This window comes from Macaca thibetana, chromosome 10 (genome assembly GCF_024542745.1).
Source record: "Macaca thibetana thibetana isolate TM-01 chromosome 10, ASM2454274v1, whole genome shotgun sequence".
Taxonomy (NCBI): Eukaryota; Metazoa; Chordata; class Mammalia; order Primates; family Cercopithecidae; genus Macaca; species Macaca thibetana.
This window is the reverse complement of record NC_065587.1, coordinates 41,573,649-41,591,356: the sequence shown is the minus strand read 5'-3', so window position 1 is coordinate 41,591,356 and position 17,708 is coordinate 41,573,649. Positions and strand designations below refer to the sequence as shown.

Sequence of the window (17,708 nt, the reverse complement as noted above, 5' to 3'; positions counted from 1 at the left end):
CCTCGGCCTCGCGGGGTGGTCACGGGGCGAGAGGGAGGGAAGCACCCCTGGCGTCCCCCGAACCCAACCCCACTCACCCGCCATCTTGGGATGGGCCTGGAGGCGGGACGGACAGGGGTGGGGGAGCCTGTAGACAGGGGCGGGGCCGTAGGTTTCAGGCCCCGCCCCCGGCCCGCGCCGGCCGGTCGGCCCCGCCCTCTCAGTGAAGGTGGCTGCCGAGGTGGGCGGGGAGGTCAGGTGACCCGGCCGGCGTCCCAAGATGGCGGCGGCGGCGGCGCCCGGAAGGCCGCGGCGGCGTCCAGGCTGCTAAGGCGGGCCCCACGCGGCTGGCAGCGGACAGGCAGAACCTAGGGCCGGAGGACGGGCGGCAGCCGCCTCTGCGCGGACCGGGGCTGGGCTGTCTGGCGGCAGCGGCGCCAGGGGATGCTCCTGCTGGGCCCGGCCTCTCCTTTCTCAACTTAGGGCGGCGGCGGGCCCGCGCCCGTGGCTCCCGGGCCATGGCGCTGAGGGAGCTCAAAGTGTGTCTGCTCGGGGTGAGTGGCGGTGGGTCTGGCCGGGAGGGCCACGGGAGGCTGGGCTGGCGGGGACCCCGGATCCCCCATGTCCCCTCATTCTTTCCCCCATCCCCCGTCCAAGACGCTGTCTCCAGCCCCGTGGACCCTCCCTCCAGGTCAGGAGCTGTCCCGCCCACCTCTTGCACCCTCCAGAAGGTCCTGGAGGCCGGAGGGACCCTTCCCCTTCCCCTTCTCCTTCCCCTCCCTGGAGCCCGTGGACTCTTCCCGCCCCTTAAAGAGCAAACAGCCCCGCCTTGCCTCTCCATTGCATCTGGGTTAGGAGAGGCTTTTAAATAGTTTTCTCCCAACTTACCAAGGTATTAGTTGGGAGGGAGTTGGCCGAGTCTTCTCAAGCAAAACCCATAACAGGTCTTTAGGTTTTACAAGCAGCATTAGCCTACTTTGTCTCTTGAGGGTGTTTTTGAACTTGTGGGATACCCCTGCCACTTCTCCAAAGAGTTACTTTGCCAAGTAACTCTTCCCGTGGAGAAAGGGGGTGTTCAAATCAGGAAGCCCCAAAGACTAGTTTGAAGCTTCAGCTTCCTGTCTTGTCAGGAAGGACAAGGTTGGCCATTTCAAAGCCTTCTTTCTGAAATTGATGCTGTCATTCCAGTTTCTGCCTTAAAAGATAGACAGGAACTCCATTAACTAATCTTTATTCCCCCAAAATAGGGTGGGGCTAGGATTCTTCAGGGATTACTCAGAGGTAACCCAGGAGTTCAAAGTTTACTAACATATGTTAGAAAGCAAGTGGACTTGTTACTTTTTACACGAAGCAGAAACTTTGGGTCTTTCAAAAGGTCCTAATCTGTCTTAAAAACTGCAAAAACCTCACTCTTTTAGCACATTTGGAATTTCCTAATTACTCCACTGAATTTTTATGACAATCGCTTTTGTGTTCCTCAGTTTATAAAATTTACACATCTAGGGTGATTTTTCTAAAATCCTGAACTTACGCCACAAAGTAGTTTTTGGTGTCTGCCAAAAGGTAAACTTTTCTCAGTCACATGTCTCATTCTCTTTCAGGATACAGGTGTAGGTAAATCGAGTATTGTGTGGCGGTTTGTGGAAGACAGTTTTGATCCAAACATCAACCCAACAATAGGGTAAGAGATTTTTATTTGATACACATCTAAAGGTGCATTGAAAATCCTTCCAAATACGTAGTGTGTTACAGGTGTAGGCCCTGCACTTTATATTCATTGAATTCTGAGTCGCTGGTTCACATCATCTCTGGAAGACTTGAAGGAGTACAGTGAGGATCTGTGTATTTTAGGAAAATTATCTTCAGACTTGTTGGGAGTGAAAACTTAAAAATGCAAATATGAATTGGAGTTCTGCTAATTATTAGAATAGACACAGAAACTTCAATCTATAAATATCAACAACAATTACACCTTGAAATAAGGCAGATGAAAATAGATCCTGGTGCTATTCTTTCAGGCATATCAAGCAAAACACATTTAGATGCTTTTTGTCCTTCCTGAAAGTAGTAGGCTGAGATCTGAACGCTTACACATGCCTGTACTGGTAGTAATAAGAAATTAATAAATTCGTATTGAAATGGAAGGTTTTTTCAGTTCTCTGGTTCTAGGGACAAGTAAAGTTGATTGTTCATATGTTTTTGACTCTATAAGAAAACTTTTCGTTTTGCAATACTAATCCTTTGACTACATAAGAAGTTGTGTTTTATAGGCTTTAATACTATGTTAGCTTTATAAAACTAAATAGGTGCTATGCTGTAGTTTTATCATCAAACCCTCAAATGCCTTCCAGCATTTAAAGAAAAAATCAATGTTATCCATCGCTAGGATAATATTGGCCTTTGTGCTCTATGCAGATCATTCTTTGACTAATAGAGATATATTTTACAGCCCAGGAGAGAAACTGCCATAAGATTGTACCCTGAGAAATTATGAGCTCCTGTTATCAGAGGTTATTTATTATTTATTTATTTATTTATTATTTATTTATTTATTTTTTGAGACAGAGTTTCACTCTTTTTGCCCAGGCTGCGGTGCAGTGGCGCAATCTCGGCTCACTGCAACCTCCGCCTCCCGGGTTCAAGCAATTCTCCTGCCTCAGCCTGAGTAGCTGGAATTATGGGTGTCCACCACTGTGCCCAGCTAATTTTGTATTTCTAGTAGAGACAAGGTCTCACCATGTTGGCCATGCTGGTCTCAAACTCCTGACCTCAGGTGATCCGCCAACCTCAACCTCCCAAAGTTCTGGGGTTACAGGCATGAGCTGCCACGCCTGGCCTATGTGTTCAATATTTTTTTATCTACTTTTTTTTTTTTCACCCAGGCTGGAGTGCAGTGGCACAGTCATGGCTCATGGCAGCCTCAACCTCCTGGGCTCAAGCCATCCTCCAACCTCAGGTAGCTGAGATCACAGATGCACACTACCACACCTGGCTAATTTTTTGTACTTTTAGTAGAAAAGGAGTTGCACCATGTTACCCAGGCTGGTCTTGAACTCCTGGGCTCAAGTGATCCACCAACCTCAGTCTCCCAAAGTGCTGGAATTACAAGTATGAGCCACCGCACCCAGCCTATCTGCTTTTTTTTTTTTTTTTTTTTTTTTTTTTTTGAGACGGAGTCACCCAGGCTGGAGTGCAGTGGCAGATCTTGGCTCACTGCAAGCTCCGCCTCCCAGGTTCACGCCATTGTCCTGCCTCAGCCTCCCAAGTAACGGGGACTACAGGCGCCCGCCACTACGCCCAGCTAATTTTTTTGTATTTTTAGTAGAGACAGGGTTTCATGTGTTAGCCGGGATGGTCTTGATCTCCTGACCTCGTGATCCGCCCACTTCTGCCTCCCAAAGTGCTGGTGTTACAGGCGTGAGCCACCGCGCCCTGCTACCTCTCTGCTTTTTTAAACTCTGTGGAGTTTACACATTTGAAGGCATGGGGATGAAATTCACCAATAAGTTTCTGCAATTAAAATGCTTTTCCATATCCTTTAAGAAAGAGCTGGGTATGACACATGTAAAACGTGACCCCATCCATCTCAGGGCTTTCCTGTCCCTACCTGCATGGGAGAGTGAAGTGTTGCGAAGTGACAGCAAGTACTGCGGGTGATTCAGCGAGTGACACACTTCACACTGAGTCAGAGCTGAAAACTCAAAACCCACAAGACACCCAGACACCACCTTGGCTAGAAGTGCTCTCTCAAATAAGAAGAGAGAAAAGTGAAGGGTGTAGCTTCATGCCTCTTGGTGAGGCCTGTGGCCCCTTCCTAAGTGTCCACTGTTCCCTTGTTTTGCCAGTGGCTCCCAATCTGCCAGATGCCTGTGGCTGCTGAGCTGCCTCTAGTCCACTCTCCACACCAGGAGATTTGGCTCACATTTTTACAGGGAAAACAACATGCAAGGCTTTCTCCTCATTTTCTTTTTTCTGCCTTTCTTTATTTCTTTTTTCTCAGCTTTAGAAGGTGGCTTCCTCCTTTGTGACCAACCCCAAACATACCCCTGAGCTCTGGATCCCCACCTCTTCATAAGTTACCCTGTTTCTTCCTCAGCCCTATCATCTTGTCATAGCCTGCACACAGGTTCCGAGTCCACCCCACTCCACCACAAGAGCACCCCTCAGACGGTGGAACTCCCGAAAGAAGTTACCACTTCCTCAGCTGCTGCTCACTCCTCAGCCCTCCGTCATCTCAGCGCCACCCACCATGCCACTAAAACCGTCTTCCCCTGGTGCCAGTTTCCATCTAATAGCCAAAGTCAAATGGCCTTTTCTTGGTAGTTTTCTTTATTCATAGACTGCCTGCTGTATGCCAGGTGCTAGACTGGGTGCTGGTGCCTAGACCTGGGGTGGGCAAACTGGTGTCTTTTCGCCCGCCTCCTGTTTTTGTAAATAGTTACTGAAACAGTCACACCCAATTATTTAATTATTGTCTTGCTGCTTTTGGGCTACAATGACCAACTTGATTAATTGCAACTAAGACTTGATGGCCCACAAACCCAAAAATATTTGCTGTCTGGTACTTTTCAGAGCAAGTTTGCTGACCCCTGATTTAGACAAAATGGACTTCTGTCCTCGTAGACCTTACCTACAAGGAGGAGCTACATTATGACTAGTGTGCAGGAAATGATTTATTCTTTTTCTTTTTTTTCTTTGAGACTGAGTCTCTCTCTATCGCCCAGGCTAGATTGTAGTGACACGATCTCGGCTCACTGCAACCTCTGCCTCCCATGTTCAAGCAATTCTCCTGCCTCAGCCTCCCATGTAGTTGGGATTATAGGTGCGCATTTGGGAATCCGCCTGCCACAATGCCGAGCTAATTTTTGTATTTTTAGTAGAGACAGGGTTTTACCATGTTGACCAGACTGGTCTCAAACACCTGACCTCAGGTAATCTGCCTGCCTTAGCCTCCCAAAATGCTGGGATTACAGGTGTGAGCCACTGCGCCCGGCCAGAAATGATTTATTCAGCCTTTTTCTGTGTTACAAAGGAGAAACGTGCAGTACTATGAAAATGTGACGGGGACCTGACCTGGGCCTGTGGGGATAACTGTTTCCTACAGTGATGAGTGGAGGTGTGAAGCACCTAGCAGCACTGGCATTTAAATACTGAAAGATGAATGGATTAGACTTTCAATTCTAAGTTTAAGAATAAAAGTTGGCTGGGTGCGGTGGCTCACACCTGTAATCCCAGCACTTTGGGAGGCCAAGACAGGTGGATCACATGAGGTCAGGAGGTCAGGAGTTCGAGACCAGCCTGGCCAACATAGTGAAACCCCGTCTCTGCTGAAAATGCAAAAATTAGCCAGACGTGATGGTGCATGCCTGTGATCCCAGCTACTTGGGAGGCTGAGACAGGAGAATTACTTGAACCCAGGAGATGGAGTTTGCAGTGAGCCAAGATCGTGCCACTGCACTCCAGCCTGGGTGACAGAGCAAGACTCCATCTCAAAAAAAAAAAAGAAAGAAAAGGGAAAAAAAAGTTTTTGAAGAGTGGAAGTGAACTAGGTGGTGGTGGTGAGGGATGGTGAGTAGAAAAGAGCTGGAATGGGCATGAGGAACAGCAGGGACCGTGAGGCAGGAGGGCAAGGGAGGTTGGAAGAGGGGTCAGGAGGCTGGGGTGGCTGGAGGACCCACAGCAAGAACCAGGACAGACAGCAGGGAGGTTGGTGAGCCAGCAGGGACCAGTCCACAGGGCCCTGGAGACCAGGGGAGGAGCCGACATCACTTACTGCAGGACACATCCCCACTTCTCAGATTGAAGCTCCTCTGTCTTTTCTAGTTCCCTTCCTGCTTCATAATCGTGCTTCCTCACTGCAGTCTCCTGGTCTCTCGTACTGATTTGATAAATGCTGGTCTTCCCCAAGCTGTGTCCTGACTTCCCATGTTTCTCACCTCCCTCCGTCACCTCACCTTCACCTGTGTCATGTGATCTCCAACCCATGCCTCCAACTCATGATTTGGACCTAGTTTCCTACAGAACTCGGTCTTTGTTCCTCCTTCAGTCCTGCATACCTCACGTGGTATCTGTGTTCTTCCCTAAGAGCTCACCTGTGTCGTATCATGTAGGAGAGCATGGGCCTTGAAGAACCATGCTCCCTAGACTTAGGGCCTTGACTGTGTGCTAGCAGGGAGAATATCCGCACAAGTGACAGAGCCACTCTTTCGGAGGTAGGGGGGTCATAGTCCTGCCTACCTTATGGGGGTTTTAGGAGAATTCCGTGACTCCATACACGGAGTGGGCTTAGGAAGTGTGCAGTAAATGGTGGTGGTGTGTAGGGGTACTGTCAACATATCTCTCTTCACCCCACCCCCAGCCCAATCCCCAAACCCCATTCATATCCATTTAAGAAAGGGCCCTCTGGGACCCCCTCCTGAAGGAGAGCTTGGGCCCTCCTTCCCATCCTCACATCTAAGCCCTCATCCTATCTTGCCAGGGCTATTCAGCTGATTTCAGAACCAGTTGCTCTGTGGCCTAGCTCTGCCACTTGGAGTCAGTTCTCCTCATTGTTGCTGTGTGAGCTTCATTGAAGACAAGGTTGATCCCCTCAGTCAAAACCATGGCAGAGGAACCCTTTCCTAGCCTGGGCCGAGCCTCATCTCTCCTGTGCTTTGTCCATGTTTTTGTTGCTCACTTCCTCCCCAGCACACACCAAGCAGCACCCGTCCCACGCCTGTGTTTTTGGCACATGCTGTTCTCTCTCAGGGCCCTTTCTTTTCCTTGTCTCCTTGGCAAATTCCTGATTGTCTGTGCAAACTCAGGTACATGTTAGTGGCCCTAAAAGTTGCAGACTCCAGGGTCAGCAAAGGCCAGGCAAGAATGTAAACAGGGGATGGACCAGGTAGAAAGGCTGGAAGGAGGCTCTCAGGCATGAACTGTCCAGACTCCCTGCCCTCCCTGCACCACATCCCCTCGTTCATCTTCTTACCTCCAGGGACACTTTGCTTTGGTCTCCTTCAGCCTTGTATGTCTAGATCCCACGGTTCTGAGGTAGACTCCTGCCCATTTGCATTTTGTCTCTTCTTGCTTGATGTCATGTAACTCAGGTTGTAACCGTAGCAGAGATTTTCAAAGCTGAGGCTTTTTTTCAGACATATGCATGTCTCTGGTCCCTTTTCCAGGATTCTAGGAACCCCCTTCCTCCACACTACACATGCACTGCAAGAAGAAGAGGCCCCCATTAAAATCACCACCGTAGTGAGCCATTGGGTAATGAGCCTATTGTGTTCCTCAAGTGTGCTGGAGTAGAAGAGTGGCTACCTGCACGTGGGTGAGTCCTACTGCAGCAGCACCAAATTCCCTCTCAAGCTCTAGAACTACAGATTCTGCTCACCATAGAGCCTGTGCCCACAGGTGGCCCATAGACACCTAGGGACTGTCCATGTATGTCCCTGAGCTCGTGAGCTCTCTCTCAGAGGCTTGAATCTCTGCTCCTCTTTCCATGGACCTTGGGGTAGAGGAAAGGACCAACTGTCCTCAGGTACTCAAGCCAGCAACCTCAGCATCCTTCTCAAATCCCTCCTAACTCACCATCTTCTCCCTCCAGCCAGTGGTAAGTTCCTCGCTCCTGTCCAAGCCACCTCCCAAATATCCCTCCCTCTCTATTGCTGTTATGTGACCTCTAGGGCTTCATCTTTCTTCGTGGAGGTGAGACATGGACTGTAGACTCTGATTAAATCGCAGCTCTGCTGCTTGCTGCCTAGTTAACCCTGGGCAGCTTATTTTATTTATTTATTTTTTGAGATGGAGTTTTGCTCTTGTTGCTCAGTCTGGAGGCAGCGGCGCAGTCTTGGCTCACTGCAATCTCCGCCTACCAGGTTCAAGCAATTCTCCTGTCTCAGCCTCCGGAGTAGCAGAGATTATAGGCACCCACCACCACGCCCAGCTAATTTTTGTATTTTTAGTAGAGATGGGGTTTCACCATGTTAGCCAGGCTAGTCTCAAACTCCTTACCTTAGGTGATCCACCAGCCTTGGCCTCCCAAAGTGCTGGGATTGCAGGCATGAGCCACCGTGCCTGGCCAACCCTGGGCAGTTTAATCTCTGATCTGTTTCTTCATGAGCAAGTAAGGATAATGATAGGACCAGCTCCGTATTGTTAGGAGAATTCCAAGAGAGGTGCATTTAAAATGCTTAGGAAAGTACCATGGATACTGGAACTCGATAAATGATAGTTATTATTCTTTTTTAATTTTTTATTTCTGATTTTTAGAGACAGGGTCTTGTTCTGTCACCCAGGCTGAGGGACACTTTGAGCTCACTGCAGCCTCAAACTCCTAAGCTCAAGTAATCTTCCTGGCTCAGCCTCCTGAGTAGCTAGGACAACAATAGCACGAGCGGTACGCACCACCATGCCTTGCTAATTCTTTTTATTTTTTGTAGAGATGGGGTCTCACTGCGTTGCCCAGGCTGGTCTTGAACTCTTCGCCTCAAGCAATCCTCCTGCCTTGGCCTCCCAAAGTGCTAGGATTAGGCATGAGCCACACCTTTTTGCCTATTCTTTTGTAAATGTTTAAATCTTTTGAAGATTTTAAAATTATTTGTATCAAAACAACGTGTATATGGTTTTTAAAACCTGAAATAGTGTTATGAGGCTAAGTATTGTATAACGGTGCTCTACTCTGAGCCATTCCCTGGAGGCTTACTGTTGCCTTCACATTTAGCTATTCTTTCTGATTTTTTGTCCAAATTCTTTCATAACATGCATGCACAGGTTGAGTATCCCATATACAAAATGCTCCAAAATCTAAAACTTTTTGAGCAACAATATGACACTCACAGGAAATGTCCATTGGAGTAATTTGGATTTTTGGATTTGAAATGGTGAACTGGTATAATGCAAATATTTCAGATTCTGAAAAATTCCCAAATCAGAAACACTTTTTTTTTTTTTTTTTTTTTTCCTCCCCAAAATCGGAAACGCTTCTGGTCAGCGTTTCAGATAAGGGATACTCAGCATATACTGGTAGTTTTTGATCCCTCTCTCCTCCCCGCCTCCTGTTTAAGGCAGTATCTACTGATTATTTTTCTTTGGAAGAAGGGAAATTTGCCATCCTCCTCCTCCCACCTCTTTCTGCACATTTGCCCTCCCTCCATCTTTCCATTAAAGTTCTCTCACTGGGAGTCAATGTGCCGTGGTGTTTAGCGCCAGCCTGTCTGCCTTCACCTCCCAGCTCTAGCACTTAGTTGCTCTGTGGCATTGGACAAGTTATTTAACTTCTTTGTGCATACGTTTGCACATTTGGGAATCCTCCTTGGCATCTAATTTGTGGGGTTGTTGTGAAATTGAATTCAAACACATAAAAATTGCTTAGAATGGTGTATGCCATATGGAAAGCATTTGTTATTTCTTAGCAAATGACAAAATTAAATTTTAAAAGGTTATTTTTTAATAATCTCCCACTATGATATTGAACTTTATATAAATGGAATTAGTATACACACACACATACATGTAGTGTGCTTCTAGGATGATTAGACTGACGTATGGCAAAAAAATGATTCTTGTCCCTTACCTCACAAAGTAAACAAGAATAAGTAGAAACAGATCACAGACCAAAATTTAAGACTATAAAAGTTCTAGAACAACATTGGACATATAGGACACACAAAAAAACAAAGCCTAAAAAGAAGCTGGAGTTGATCAAAATTAAACACTTTTGTTGAATTCAGCATTTGTTGAATTAAATCACCTTGGCACCTATGAATTTATATATGTGTATGGGTATATTTCTGGATTCCCTTTTCTGTCCCATTGGTCTGTTTGTCCTTCTGCCAGTACAATATTGTGTTCATTGCTGTAGATGTATAGAAAGTCTTGGATTCAGATAGTATATGTCATCTAGTTCTATTCTTGTTTTTCATATCTGGATCCTCTGGGTCTTTTGCATTTCTGTATAAATTTTAGAATCACAGTGCCCAGTTCCTCAAAAGAGCCAGTTGAAATCTTGATTGGGAACACATTGAATCTCTTGACTAATTTGGGAAGAATTGACATCGGATCAATATTCCATTTTTGATCCAGGAACATGATATATTCACTGTTAATGTAGGTCTTTTACCATTCTTTCAATCTTTTGCCATTCAATTTGATGGCTGTTTATAGGTTTTTTATAAATGCCCATTATCAGGTTGAGGATGTTCCCTTCTATTCCTCAATTAATGAGATTTTTTTGTCATGAATTGTGTTGAATTTTATTAGATGGTATTTTACATGTTTTGAGCTGTTCATATTTTTTTTCTCTGTTAAAATGGTGCATTACAACCATTGAGAATTTAATATTGAAATGTTAAACCAATCTTGCACTCCTAAGATAAATTTCTCTTGGTCAATATACATTATTATTTTTTATATATTGCTGGATTTGATTTACTAAAATTTTGTTAAGGATTTTTATCTCCATGTAGTTTTCTCTTTCTCTAGTTTTGGTGTCAGGACCTCATCAAATGAGTTGAGGAATGTTCTTCTCTTCTGCTTTTTTGGAAGCATTTGTGCAGAATTCAAATCATGTCTTCCTTAAAGGTTTAGTAGAATTCACAAATGAAACCATCTGAGCAGGGACTTCTTTGTCTGAAAATATTTAACTACAGATTCAGTTCCTTCGGTAAATACTGTAAAGGCCTATTCAGGCAACTATTTCTTCCTGAGTAAGTTTTGGTAGTTTGTGTCCTTCAAGGAATTTGTTCATTGTATCTCTGTTTTTTTAATTTATTGGCATAAAGTTGTTTATAATATCCACTTCTTATCCTTTTAATACTTTGGGATCTGTAGCAATACCCCCCTTCCATTTTTGATAGTACTAATTTGAGCCTTTTCCTGAACTGTCCAGCTATAAGTTTATCAATTTTATTCATCTTCTGGAAGAACCAGTTTTTGTTATCTGAGCCTTTAGAACTGTAAATTTCCCTTTAAGTGCTGATTTAGGTGAATTTCACAGATTTTGATATGCTGTGTTTTCATTTTCATTTAGTTGCATCTATCATTTCTCTTGTGACTCCTTTGAGCATTGGTGGCTTAGAAATATATTTTCTAATTTCCAATTATTTGAGTATTTTCCAGAAATTTTTAAATTATCGATTTCTAGTTTAAGTCTATTGCGAGTACAGGCATGGTGGTTCACGCCTGTAATCCTAGCATTTTGGGAGGCCAAAGCGGGTGGATCGCTTGAGGTCAGGAGTTCAAGACCAGCCTGGCTGACGTGGTGAAATCCCGTCTCTTGCTAAAAAATACAAGAATTGGCTGGGCACAGTGGCTCACACCTGTAATCCCAGCACTTTGGGAGGCCGAGGCAGGCAGATCACGAGGTCAAGAGATCAAGACCGTCCTGGCCAACATGTTAAAAACCCCGTCTCTACTAAAAATACAAAAATTAGCTGGGTATAGTGGCACACACATGTAATCCTAGCTATTCAGGAGGCTGAGGCAAGAGAATCGCTTGAACCCTGCAGGTGGAGGTTGCAGTGAGCTGAGACCATGCCAGTGCACTCCAGCCTGGTGACAGAGCAAGACTCCATCTCAAAAAATACAAAAATACAAAAATTAGCTGGGCGTGGTAGTAGGCACCTGTAATCCCAGCTACTCAGGAGGCTGAGGCAGGAGAATTGCTTGAACCCAGGAGGTGGAGGTTGCAGTGAGCCGAGATGGCACCACTGCACTCCAGCCTGGATGACAGAGTGAGAACTCCATGTCAAAAAAAAAAAAAAAATCTATTGTGGTCAGAGAACATACTCAGTATTATTTGAAAACCTTTTACATCTGACATTTGTTTCCTAGCCTAAGATGTGGTCTGTCTTTGTGAATGTTCCATGTGCACTAGTGAAGAATGTGCATTCTGCTTCTGATGTGTGGAGTATTCTGTAAATGCTAGTTACTCATTTAATAGCACTGCTCCTATCTCCTGTGTTTTTACTAACTTTTTTCTCTTATTTGTAGTAAAAGAGTATTTGAAGCAGCCCTAATTAAAGATTTGTCTATTTCTGTTTTTAATCAGGTTTTGCTTCATGTTTCGAAGCTTTTGTTATTGAGTGTATATGCATGTAGCATTGTTTTATGTATATTTTTATATAACATATCATATATGTTTTTATATGTGTATTATATATCATATATATGAATTATATATTTCTTAAATGTATATATGTCATATATATATATAAACAGAGACAAGGTCTTGCTCCACCTGCCAGGCTAGTGTGCAGTGGTGCAATCACAGCTCACTGCAGCCTCAACTTCCCAGACTCCTCATACCTCAGCCTCCTGAGTAATAGGACCATAGGTGTACCTCACCACATCTGGCTGATTTTTTCATTTTTTTATAGAACCAGGGTCACTTTGCTTCCCAGGCTGGTCTCAAACTCCTGGGCTCAAGCCATCCTCCTGCTGTGGCCTCCCAAGGGACTGGGATTACAGGCGTGAGCCACCTCACCTGGCATCATTGTTAGATTTTCTTGATGACCCTTTTACCATCATGAAATGTCTCTCTTTTGTCCCTGGTAAGAGTGCCATTCTGAATTCTACTTTGTCTGATATTAATTTAAGCTCTTCAGCATTCTATTCTAATGTCTCTTCCCATGCATTTACATTTAACCTGCTTATAGTTGTATATTTCAAGTGGCTTTCTTGTAGACAGAATTGTAGGTTCTGCTTTTATATCTAATCTGACAACCTCTGCCTTTTAATTATTTAGACCTCCACTGTCTAGTACAGTTGCTGCTAGCCACATGTTAGAATTAAAAATTCAAATCTTCAGTCATGTTAGCTACATTTCAATCCTTATAACAAATTTCTGTTGTATAACACTGATTTAAATCATTTATTATGACTGTCAATATCATTTGGTTTAAATCTACCATCTTGCTTTATTTTTCTCTTTGCCCCATGTTAATGATTCCATTTTATTTCCACTATTATCTTGTTTACCTGTTTGTTTTTATTATTTTAATGATTTGCTAGAGTTTATGATATCCTTCTTTGATATATCAGTTTGTGTTCAAATAATAACAGTTTCACATGTAAGAACCTCACAAGAGTGTCCTTTTGTTTCCCTTCTCCCAGCCTTTGTGCTGCTGTTGTCATGTTTTACTTCTACATGTTATGAAATCCACAACACACTTATTTTTTTACATTAGTGACCTTTCAAAGATACCATTAGTCTTTTTTTTGTATTCTTGTGCCAATATCACGATTTCTAATTTCTGTATCATACTTAAGTCTTACTGTCCAGTGGTATAAATTTTCTGTGTTGTTCTTCAGTAATGTCTTGGCTGTTCTTGACCTATTTCAATATAAACATTAAAATTATCTTGTCGTTTTTCACACACACCAACACGCTAATCCCTACTCGGGTTTTGATTGGCATTGCATTGAATTTATAAATTGATCTGGAAAGAAATGACATTTTTGTAATGCTGAATCTTCTAATATATGAACATAGATTAGCCTTTCATGTATATTAGGATTCTTTAGTTTCTCTCAGTGTTTTTTCCTACTTCTCTATGTTATGGACTTGGACATCTTTCCAAGGGGTTTGATATGTTTAGTTCTGTTTTATGCTCTTAATATGGTAGATGGCATTGTTTTGAAATTTTCATTTTCTTTTTATTTGTTGATTATATACAGAAATACGACTTTTAAAAATTGAGGTTTTAGCCAGTAACCTTGCTGAATTTATTCATTAATTTATAGAGCTTATATCTATAGATTCTTTCATGTGTTCTCTGTATACTTTTATATCGCCTGGGAAAGAGTTTTTTTCATCTTTATTCTAATTCTTAAACTTTTTATTTTCTTATTCTATAAGATCAGGTAGGATCTCTAGTACAATGTTGAATAGAAATGGTAATACTAGGTATTATCCTAATCTTAGGGGGTAGCTTCTACCATCATACCATTATGTTTGCTATAAGTTTTTTGTACATACTCCTATCACATTACAAAAGTACGCTTTTCTTTTCTTTTCTTTTTTAGGAGACACAGTGTCACTATGTTGTTTGGTGTAGACTTAAACACCTGGGCTCAAGTGATCCTCCTGCCTCAGCCTCCAGAGTAGCTGGGAGGACTGTAGGTGCACACCACCCTGCCCAGCAGAAGCACCGTTATTTTGTTTTGCTGGGATCTTTGATTTTTTTTTTTTACATAGATAATGTTGACTTTATCAAAATATTTTTCTACATGTATTTGGCTGATCACATAATTATACTCTTTTATGTTAATGTGGTAAATTATATCATTTCATTTTCATGGGATAAATACACTTAGGTCAGGACATGTTATTTTTATTAAATACATATCACTGACTTTGGTTATTATTTTTTAGGATTTTTATGTATGTTTATAAATGGAGACTATCATATAAATACTTTTTTTTATAATGTGCATGTCAAATTTGGCATCAAGGCAATGCTTGCCTGATAAAACTGGTTGAGAAACTTCTGTGGAAGAGACTGTATAAAATTGCTCTTATTCCTGCCTTAAGTGATGAGTAAAATTAATCAGTGTTGCCATCTGGGCTTCAGGTTCTTCTTGTATGATAGAGTTTGATTAAGGAGTCAGTTTCTTTCATAGTTGTAAGGTTGTTGATACTCAGATTTTCTTTTTGTTCTTGTACTGGTTTTAATACACTGGGTTTTTGTTTTTGTTTTAAGGATTTTGACTCTGTCATATACTTTTTCCAATTTATTGACATAAAGATCTTAAGATTCTGTACTGAGATCCCGTTTTCATTTCTGGTATTAGTTTTGCCTTTGATCAACTCTACGATATGTCTCTTCCCTGTTTCACTAATTTCTACTCCCATCTTTATTATTTTTGTCCTTGTTCAACATGCTGTTCCTTTTCTAACTTCTTGAGATAGACATTTGTCACTGATTTTCAGTCCTCCTTGGTTGTATTCTTTATACCTTAAAACTTTAGGCCAGGCACGGTGGCTCATGCCTGTAATCCCAGTACTTTGGGAGGCCGAAGCAGGTAGATCAGGAGGTCAAGAGATCAAGACCATCCTGGCCAACATTGTGAAACCCTGTCTCTACTACAAATACAAAAATTAGCTGGGCTTCATGGCACACGCCTGTAGTCCCAGCTACTCGGGAGGCTGAGGCAGGAGAATCACTGGAACCCAGGAGTCAGAGGTTGCAGTGAGCCAAGATTGTGCCACTGCACTTCAGCCTGGTGACAGAGCGAGACTCCATCTCAAAAAAAAAAAAACTTTAGGCCAGGCGCAGTGGCTCACACCTGTAATCCAGCACTTTGGGATGCCAAGGCGGGCGGACCACAAGGTTAGGAGATCAAGACAATCCTGGCCAACATGGTGAAACCCCGTCTCTACTAAAAATACAAAAATTAGCTGAGTATGGCCGCACATCCCTGTAATCCCAGCTACTAGGGAGACTGAGGCAGGAGAATCACTTGAACCCAGGAGGCGGAGGTTGCAGTGAGCCGAGATCGCGCCACTGACTCCAGCCTGGTGACAGAGTAAGACTCTGTTTCAAAAAAAAAAGGACTTCGACTGGCTTTTGCTGGATCCAACAGGTTTTTTTAGTTCATTTTATCATCATTCAGTTCAGAATATTTTCCAGTTTCTATTTTGATTTTATCTTTGATCTAAATACCTTTTCTATGTGTGTCTCTCAGTTTCCAAACAGGGATATCTTCTAGTTAACTTTTTGTTAATGATTATTCACCTAATTGTTTTGAGGTGAGAGAACATATTTTGTATGATATAAATCCTTGGAAATCTGGTACTGTTTGCTATGTGGATCAGCACATAGTCAATTTTGGTAAATGTTCCATGTTTATTTGAAAAAGTTGTATTCTCTACGACTGTTAGTGCTATGTTCTCTGAATGGAATTGGGTCAAGTCATGTTCATTTTTTCTGTTATCTTTGCTGGGTTTTTGGCCTACCTGCCTTTGTAAGTTACTAAGAGGAATGAGTTAAAATCTGTCACTGTGGTTGTAAATTTCTGCTTTTCATTCTATCACTTTTGCTTTATTTTGTGGCTACATTCCATACATACAGATTTAGAATTTTATATCTTACTGATAAAGTGAACCTTGTAACATTGTGAAATATATTCTTTAGTTCTAGGAATGTGTTTTGCCTTGTCAGCATTTGCATGTTGGATCTTTTTCCCTTTTTTTTTTAAACTTTCTGTATGTTTATATTTAAGGTAGGTCTCTTGTAAGCAGCTTATGATTTGATTTTGATAAGGTAGATTCCGTATAAGCACCACCACCCTAATCAAAATGCAGAAATTTCCATTGCCTCAGAAAGTTCCCTCTGTGAATCATACTCTCCATAAGCAACTCCCCATAACCACTGTTGCTTATGGGGAGTTGATTTTAATCAATATAGATAAATTTCCCTATTCTTGAATTTCACATAAATGCAATAATACAGTATATAATCTTTGGTATCTTGATTTCTTTTTCATGAAATAATGTTTTGCGAATTTAACTTTGTTGCATGTCCCAGAGTTTTGTTTTGGTTTTGGTTTTGGTTTTTATTAAACTGGGGAGTGATATTCTCTTATATGGATAGGCCATAATTTGTCTATTCCTCCTCCTGGTTGGGGACATCCAAGTTGTTCCAGTTTTTGGCTATTATGAATATACATGCTATGAACATTCTTTTACAGCTTTTTTTGTGGACATAGGTTTTCATTTCCTTTGGGAACTAGGAGTAGAATTGATAGTTGGTAGTGTAGATGCTTATATAACTTAATATGAAATTACCAGTTATTCAAGATGACTGTGTCATGTACCCTTCCACTGGCAATGTCTAGAGTTCCAGATGCTCTAGTCCCCACCCATGTTTGGTACTGTCTTTTCAGTTATTCTACTGGGTATAAAATGGTATCTTATTGTGATTTTAATTTGCATTTCTCAGATAACTAATTTTAAGTATCCTTACAAGTGCCTGTTTGTCCTTCATATGTCTTTTATGAAGTCACCATTCAAGTCTTTTGCTCATTTTTATTTGTTTTTTGTCATATCTCTTACTGAATAGAAATTTTTAATATATTGTTTATATACTCTTGTTAAATATTTATTGTGAATATTTTCTTCCATTTTATGGTTTACCTTTTCATTTTCTTAGTGATGTCTTCTGATGAAGTTTTAATGTTAAGCCCATGTTATTTTGTCTTTGATTTATACCTTTTTTGTTCTCCCTAAGTAATTTCCGTCTGCCCTAAGGCCTCAAAGATATTCTCCTGCATTTTCTTCTAGAATCTTCATAATTTTAACTTTATATGCAGTTCTTTAATCCATCTCAAATTAATTTTTCTGTATTGTGGGAGGTAGAGGTAAGGTTCATTATATTCCCATGTGTTTATCCAGTTATCTTAGCATTATTTGTTTAAAAAAAAAAACTTTTCCTATTGAGTAGCCTGGCACTTTAAACAAAAATTATAATATTGAGGCCAGGCATGGTGGCTCACATCTGTAATCTCAGCACTTTGGGAGGCCAAGATGGGAGGATCGCTTGAGCCCACGAGTTCAAGAGCAAACTGGGCAACATAACAAAACCCTGTCTCAAAAATTGAAAATGTGTATATATATCTTTAATATTGAGACTTTGATCCATGATCATAGTATATCTCTCTTCATTTACTTAGAACTTCTTTAATTTCACTCTGCATTGTTGTGCAGTTTTTAATGTAGAAGTCTTAAGAGTATATTTGTTAAATTT

The 17,708-nt window shown here is 42.0% G+C and overlaps 2 protein-coding genes across 7 annotated transcripts in view; one reads left to right on the top strand and one right to left on the bottom strand.

The window, feature by feature from the left end:
- The window catches only part of LOC126929359 (serine/threonine-protein phosphatase 4 regulatory subunit 1-like), an 86,739-nt gene extending 85,725 nt beyond the window's left edge, over window positions 1-1,014 (bottom strand). The window contains exon 1 of one of the 5 annotated variants that reach the window (XM_050745585.1): window positions 868-1,014. Coding sequence is in view for 2 of the 5 variants with exons in the window: in XM_050745589.1 (XP_050601546.1) it covers window positions 78-84 (7 nt within the window). In the remaining 3 variants the exon portion in view is untranslated. Of the gene's footprint in view, window positions 1-77; window positions 244-867 lie in introns of those variants that run through there. The other 4 variants (XM_050745588.1, XM_050745589.1, XM_050745586.1 and 1 more) reach the window with 4 other exon arrangements.
- Window positions 223-17,708, top strand: part of RAB22A (RAB22A, member RAS oncogene family) — a 60,010-nt gene continuing 42,524 nt past the window's right edge. Inside the window, exons 1-2 of one of the 2 annotated variants that reach the window (XM_050745621.1) lie at window positions 223-533; window positions 1,581-1,660. In XM_050745621.1, the coding sequence (XP_050601578.1) occupies window positions 498-533; window positions 1,581-1,660 (116 nt within the window). In that variant the 5' untranslated portion in view covers window positions 223-497. The remainder of the gene's footprint in view (window positions 534-1,580; window positions 1,661-17,708) is intronic. The other variant, XM_050745622.1, reaches the window with a different exon arrangement.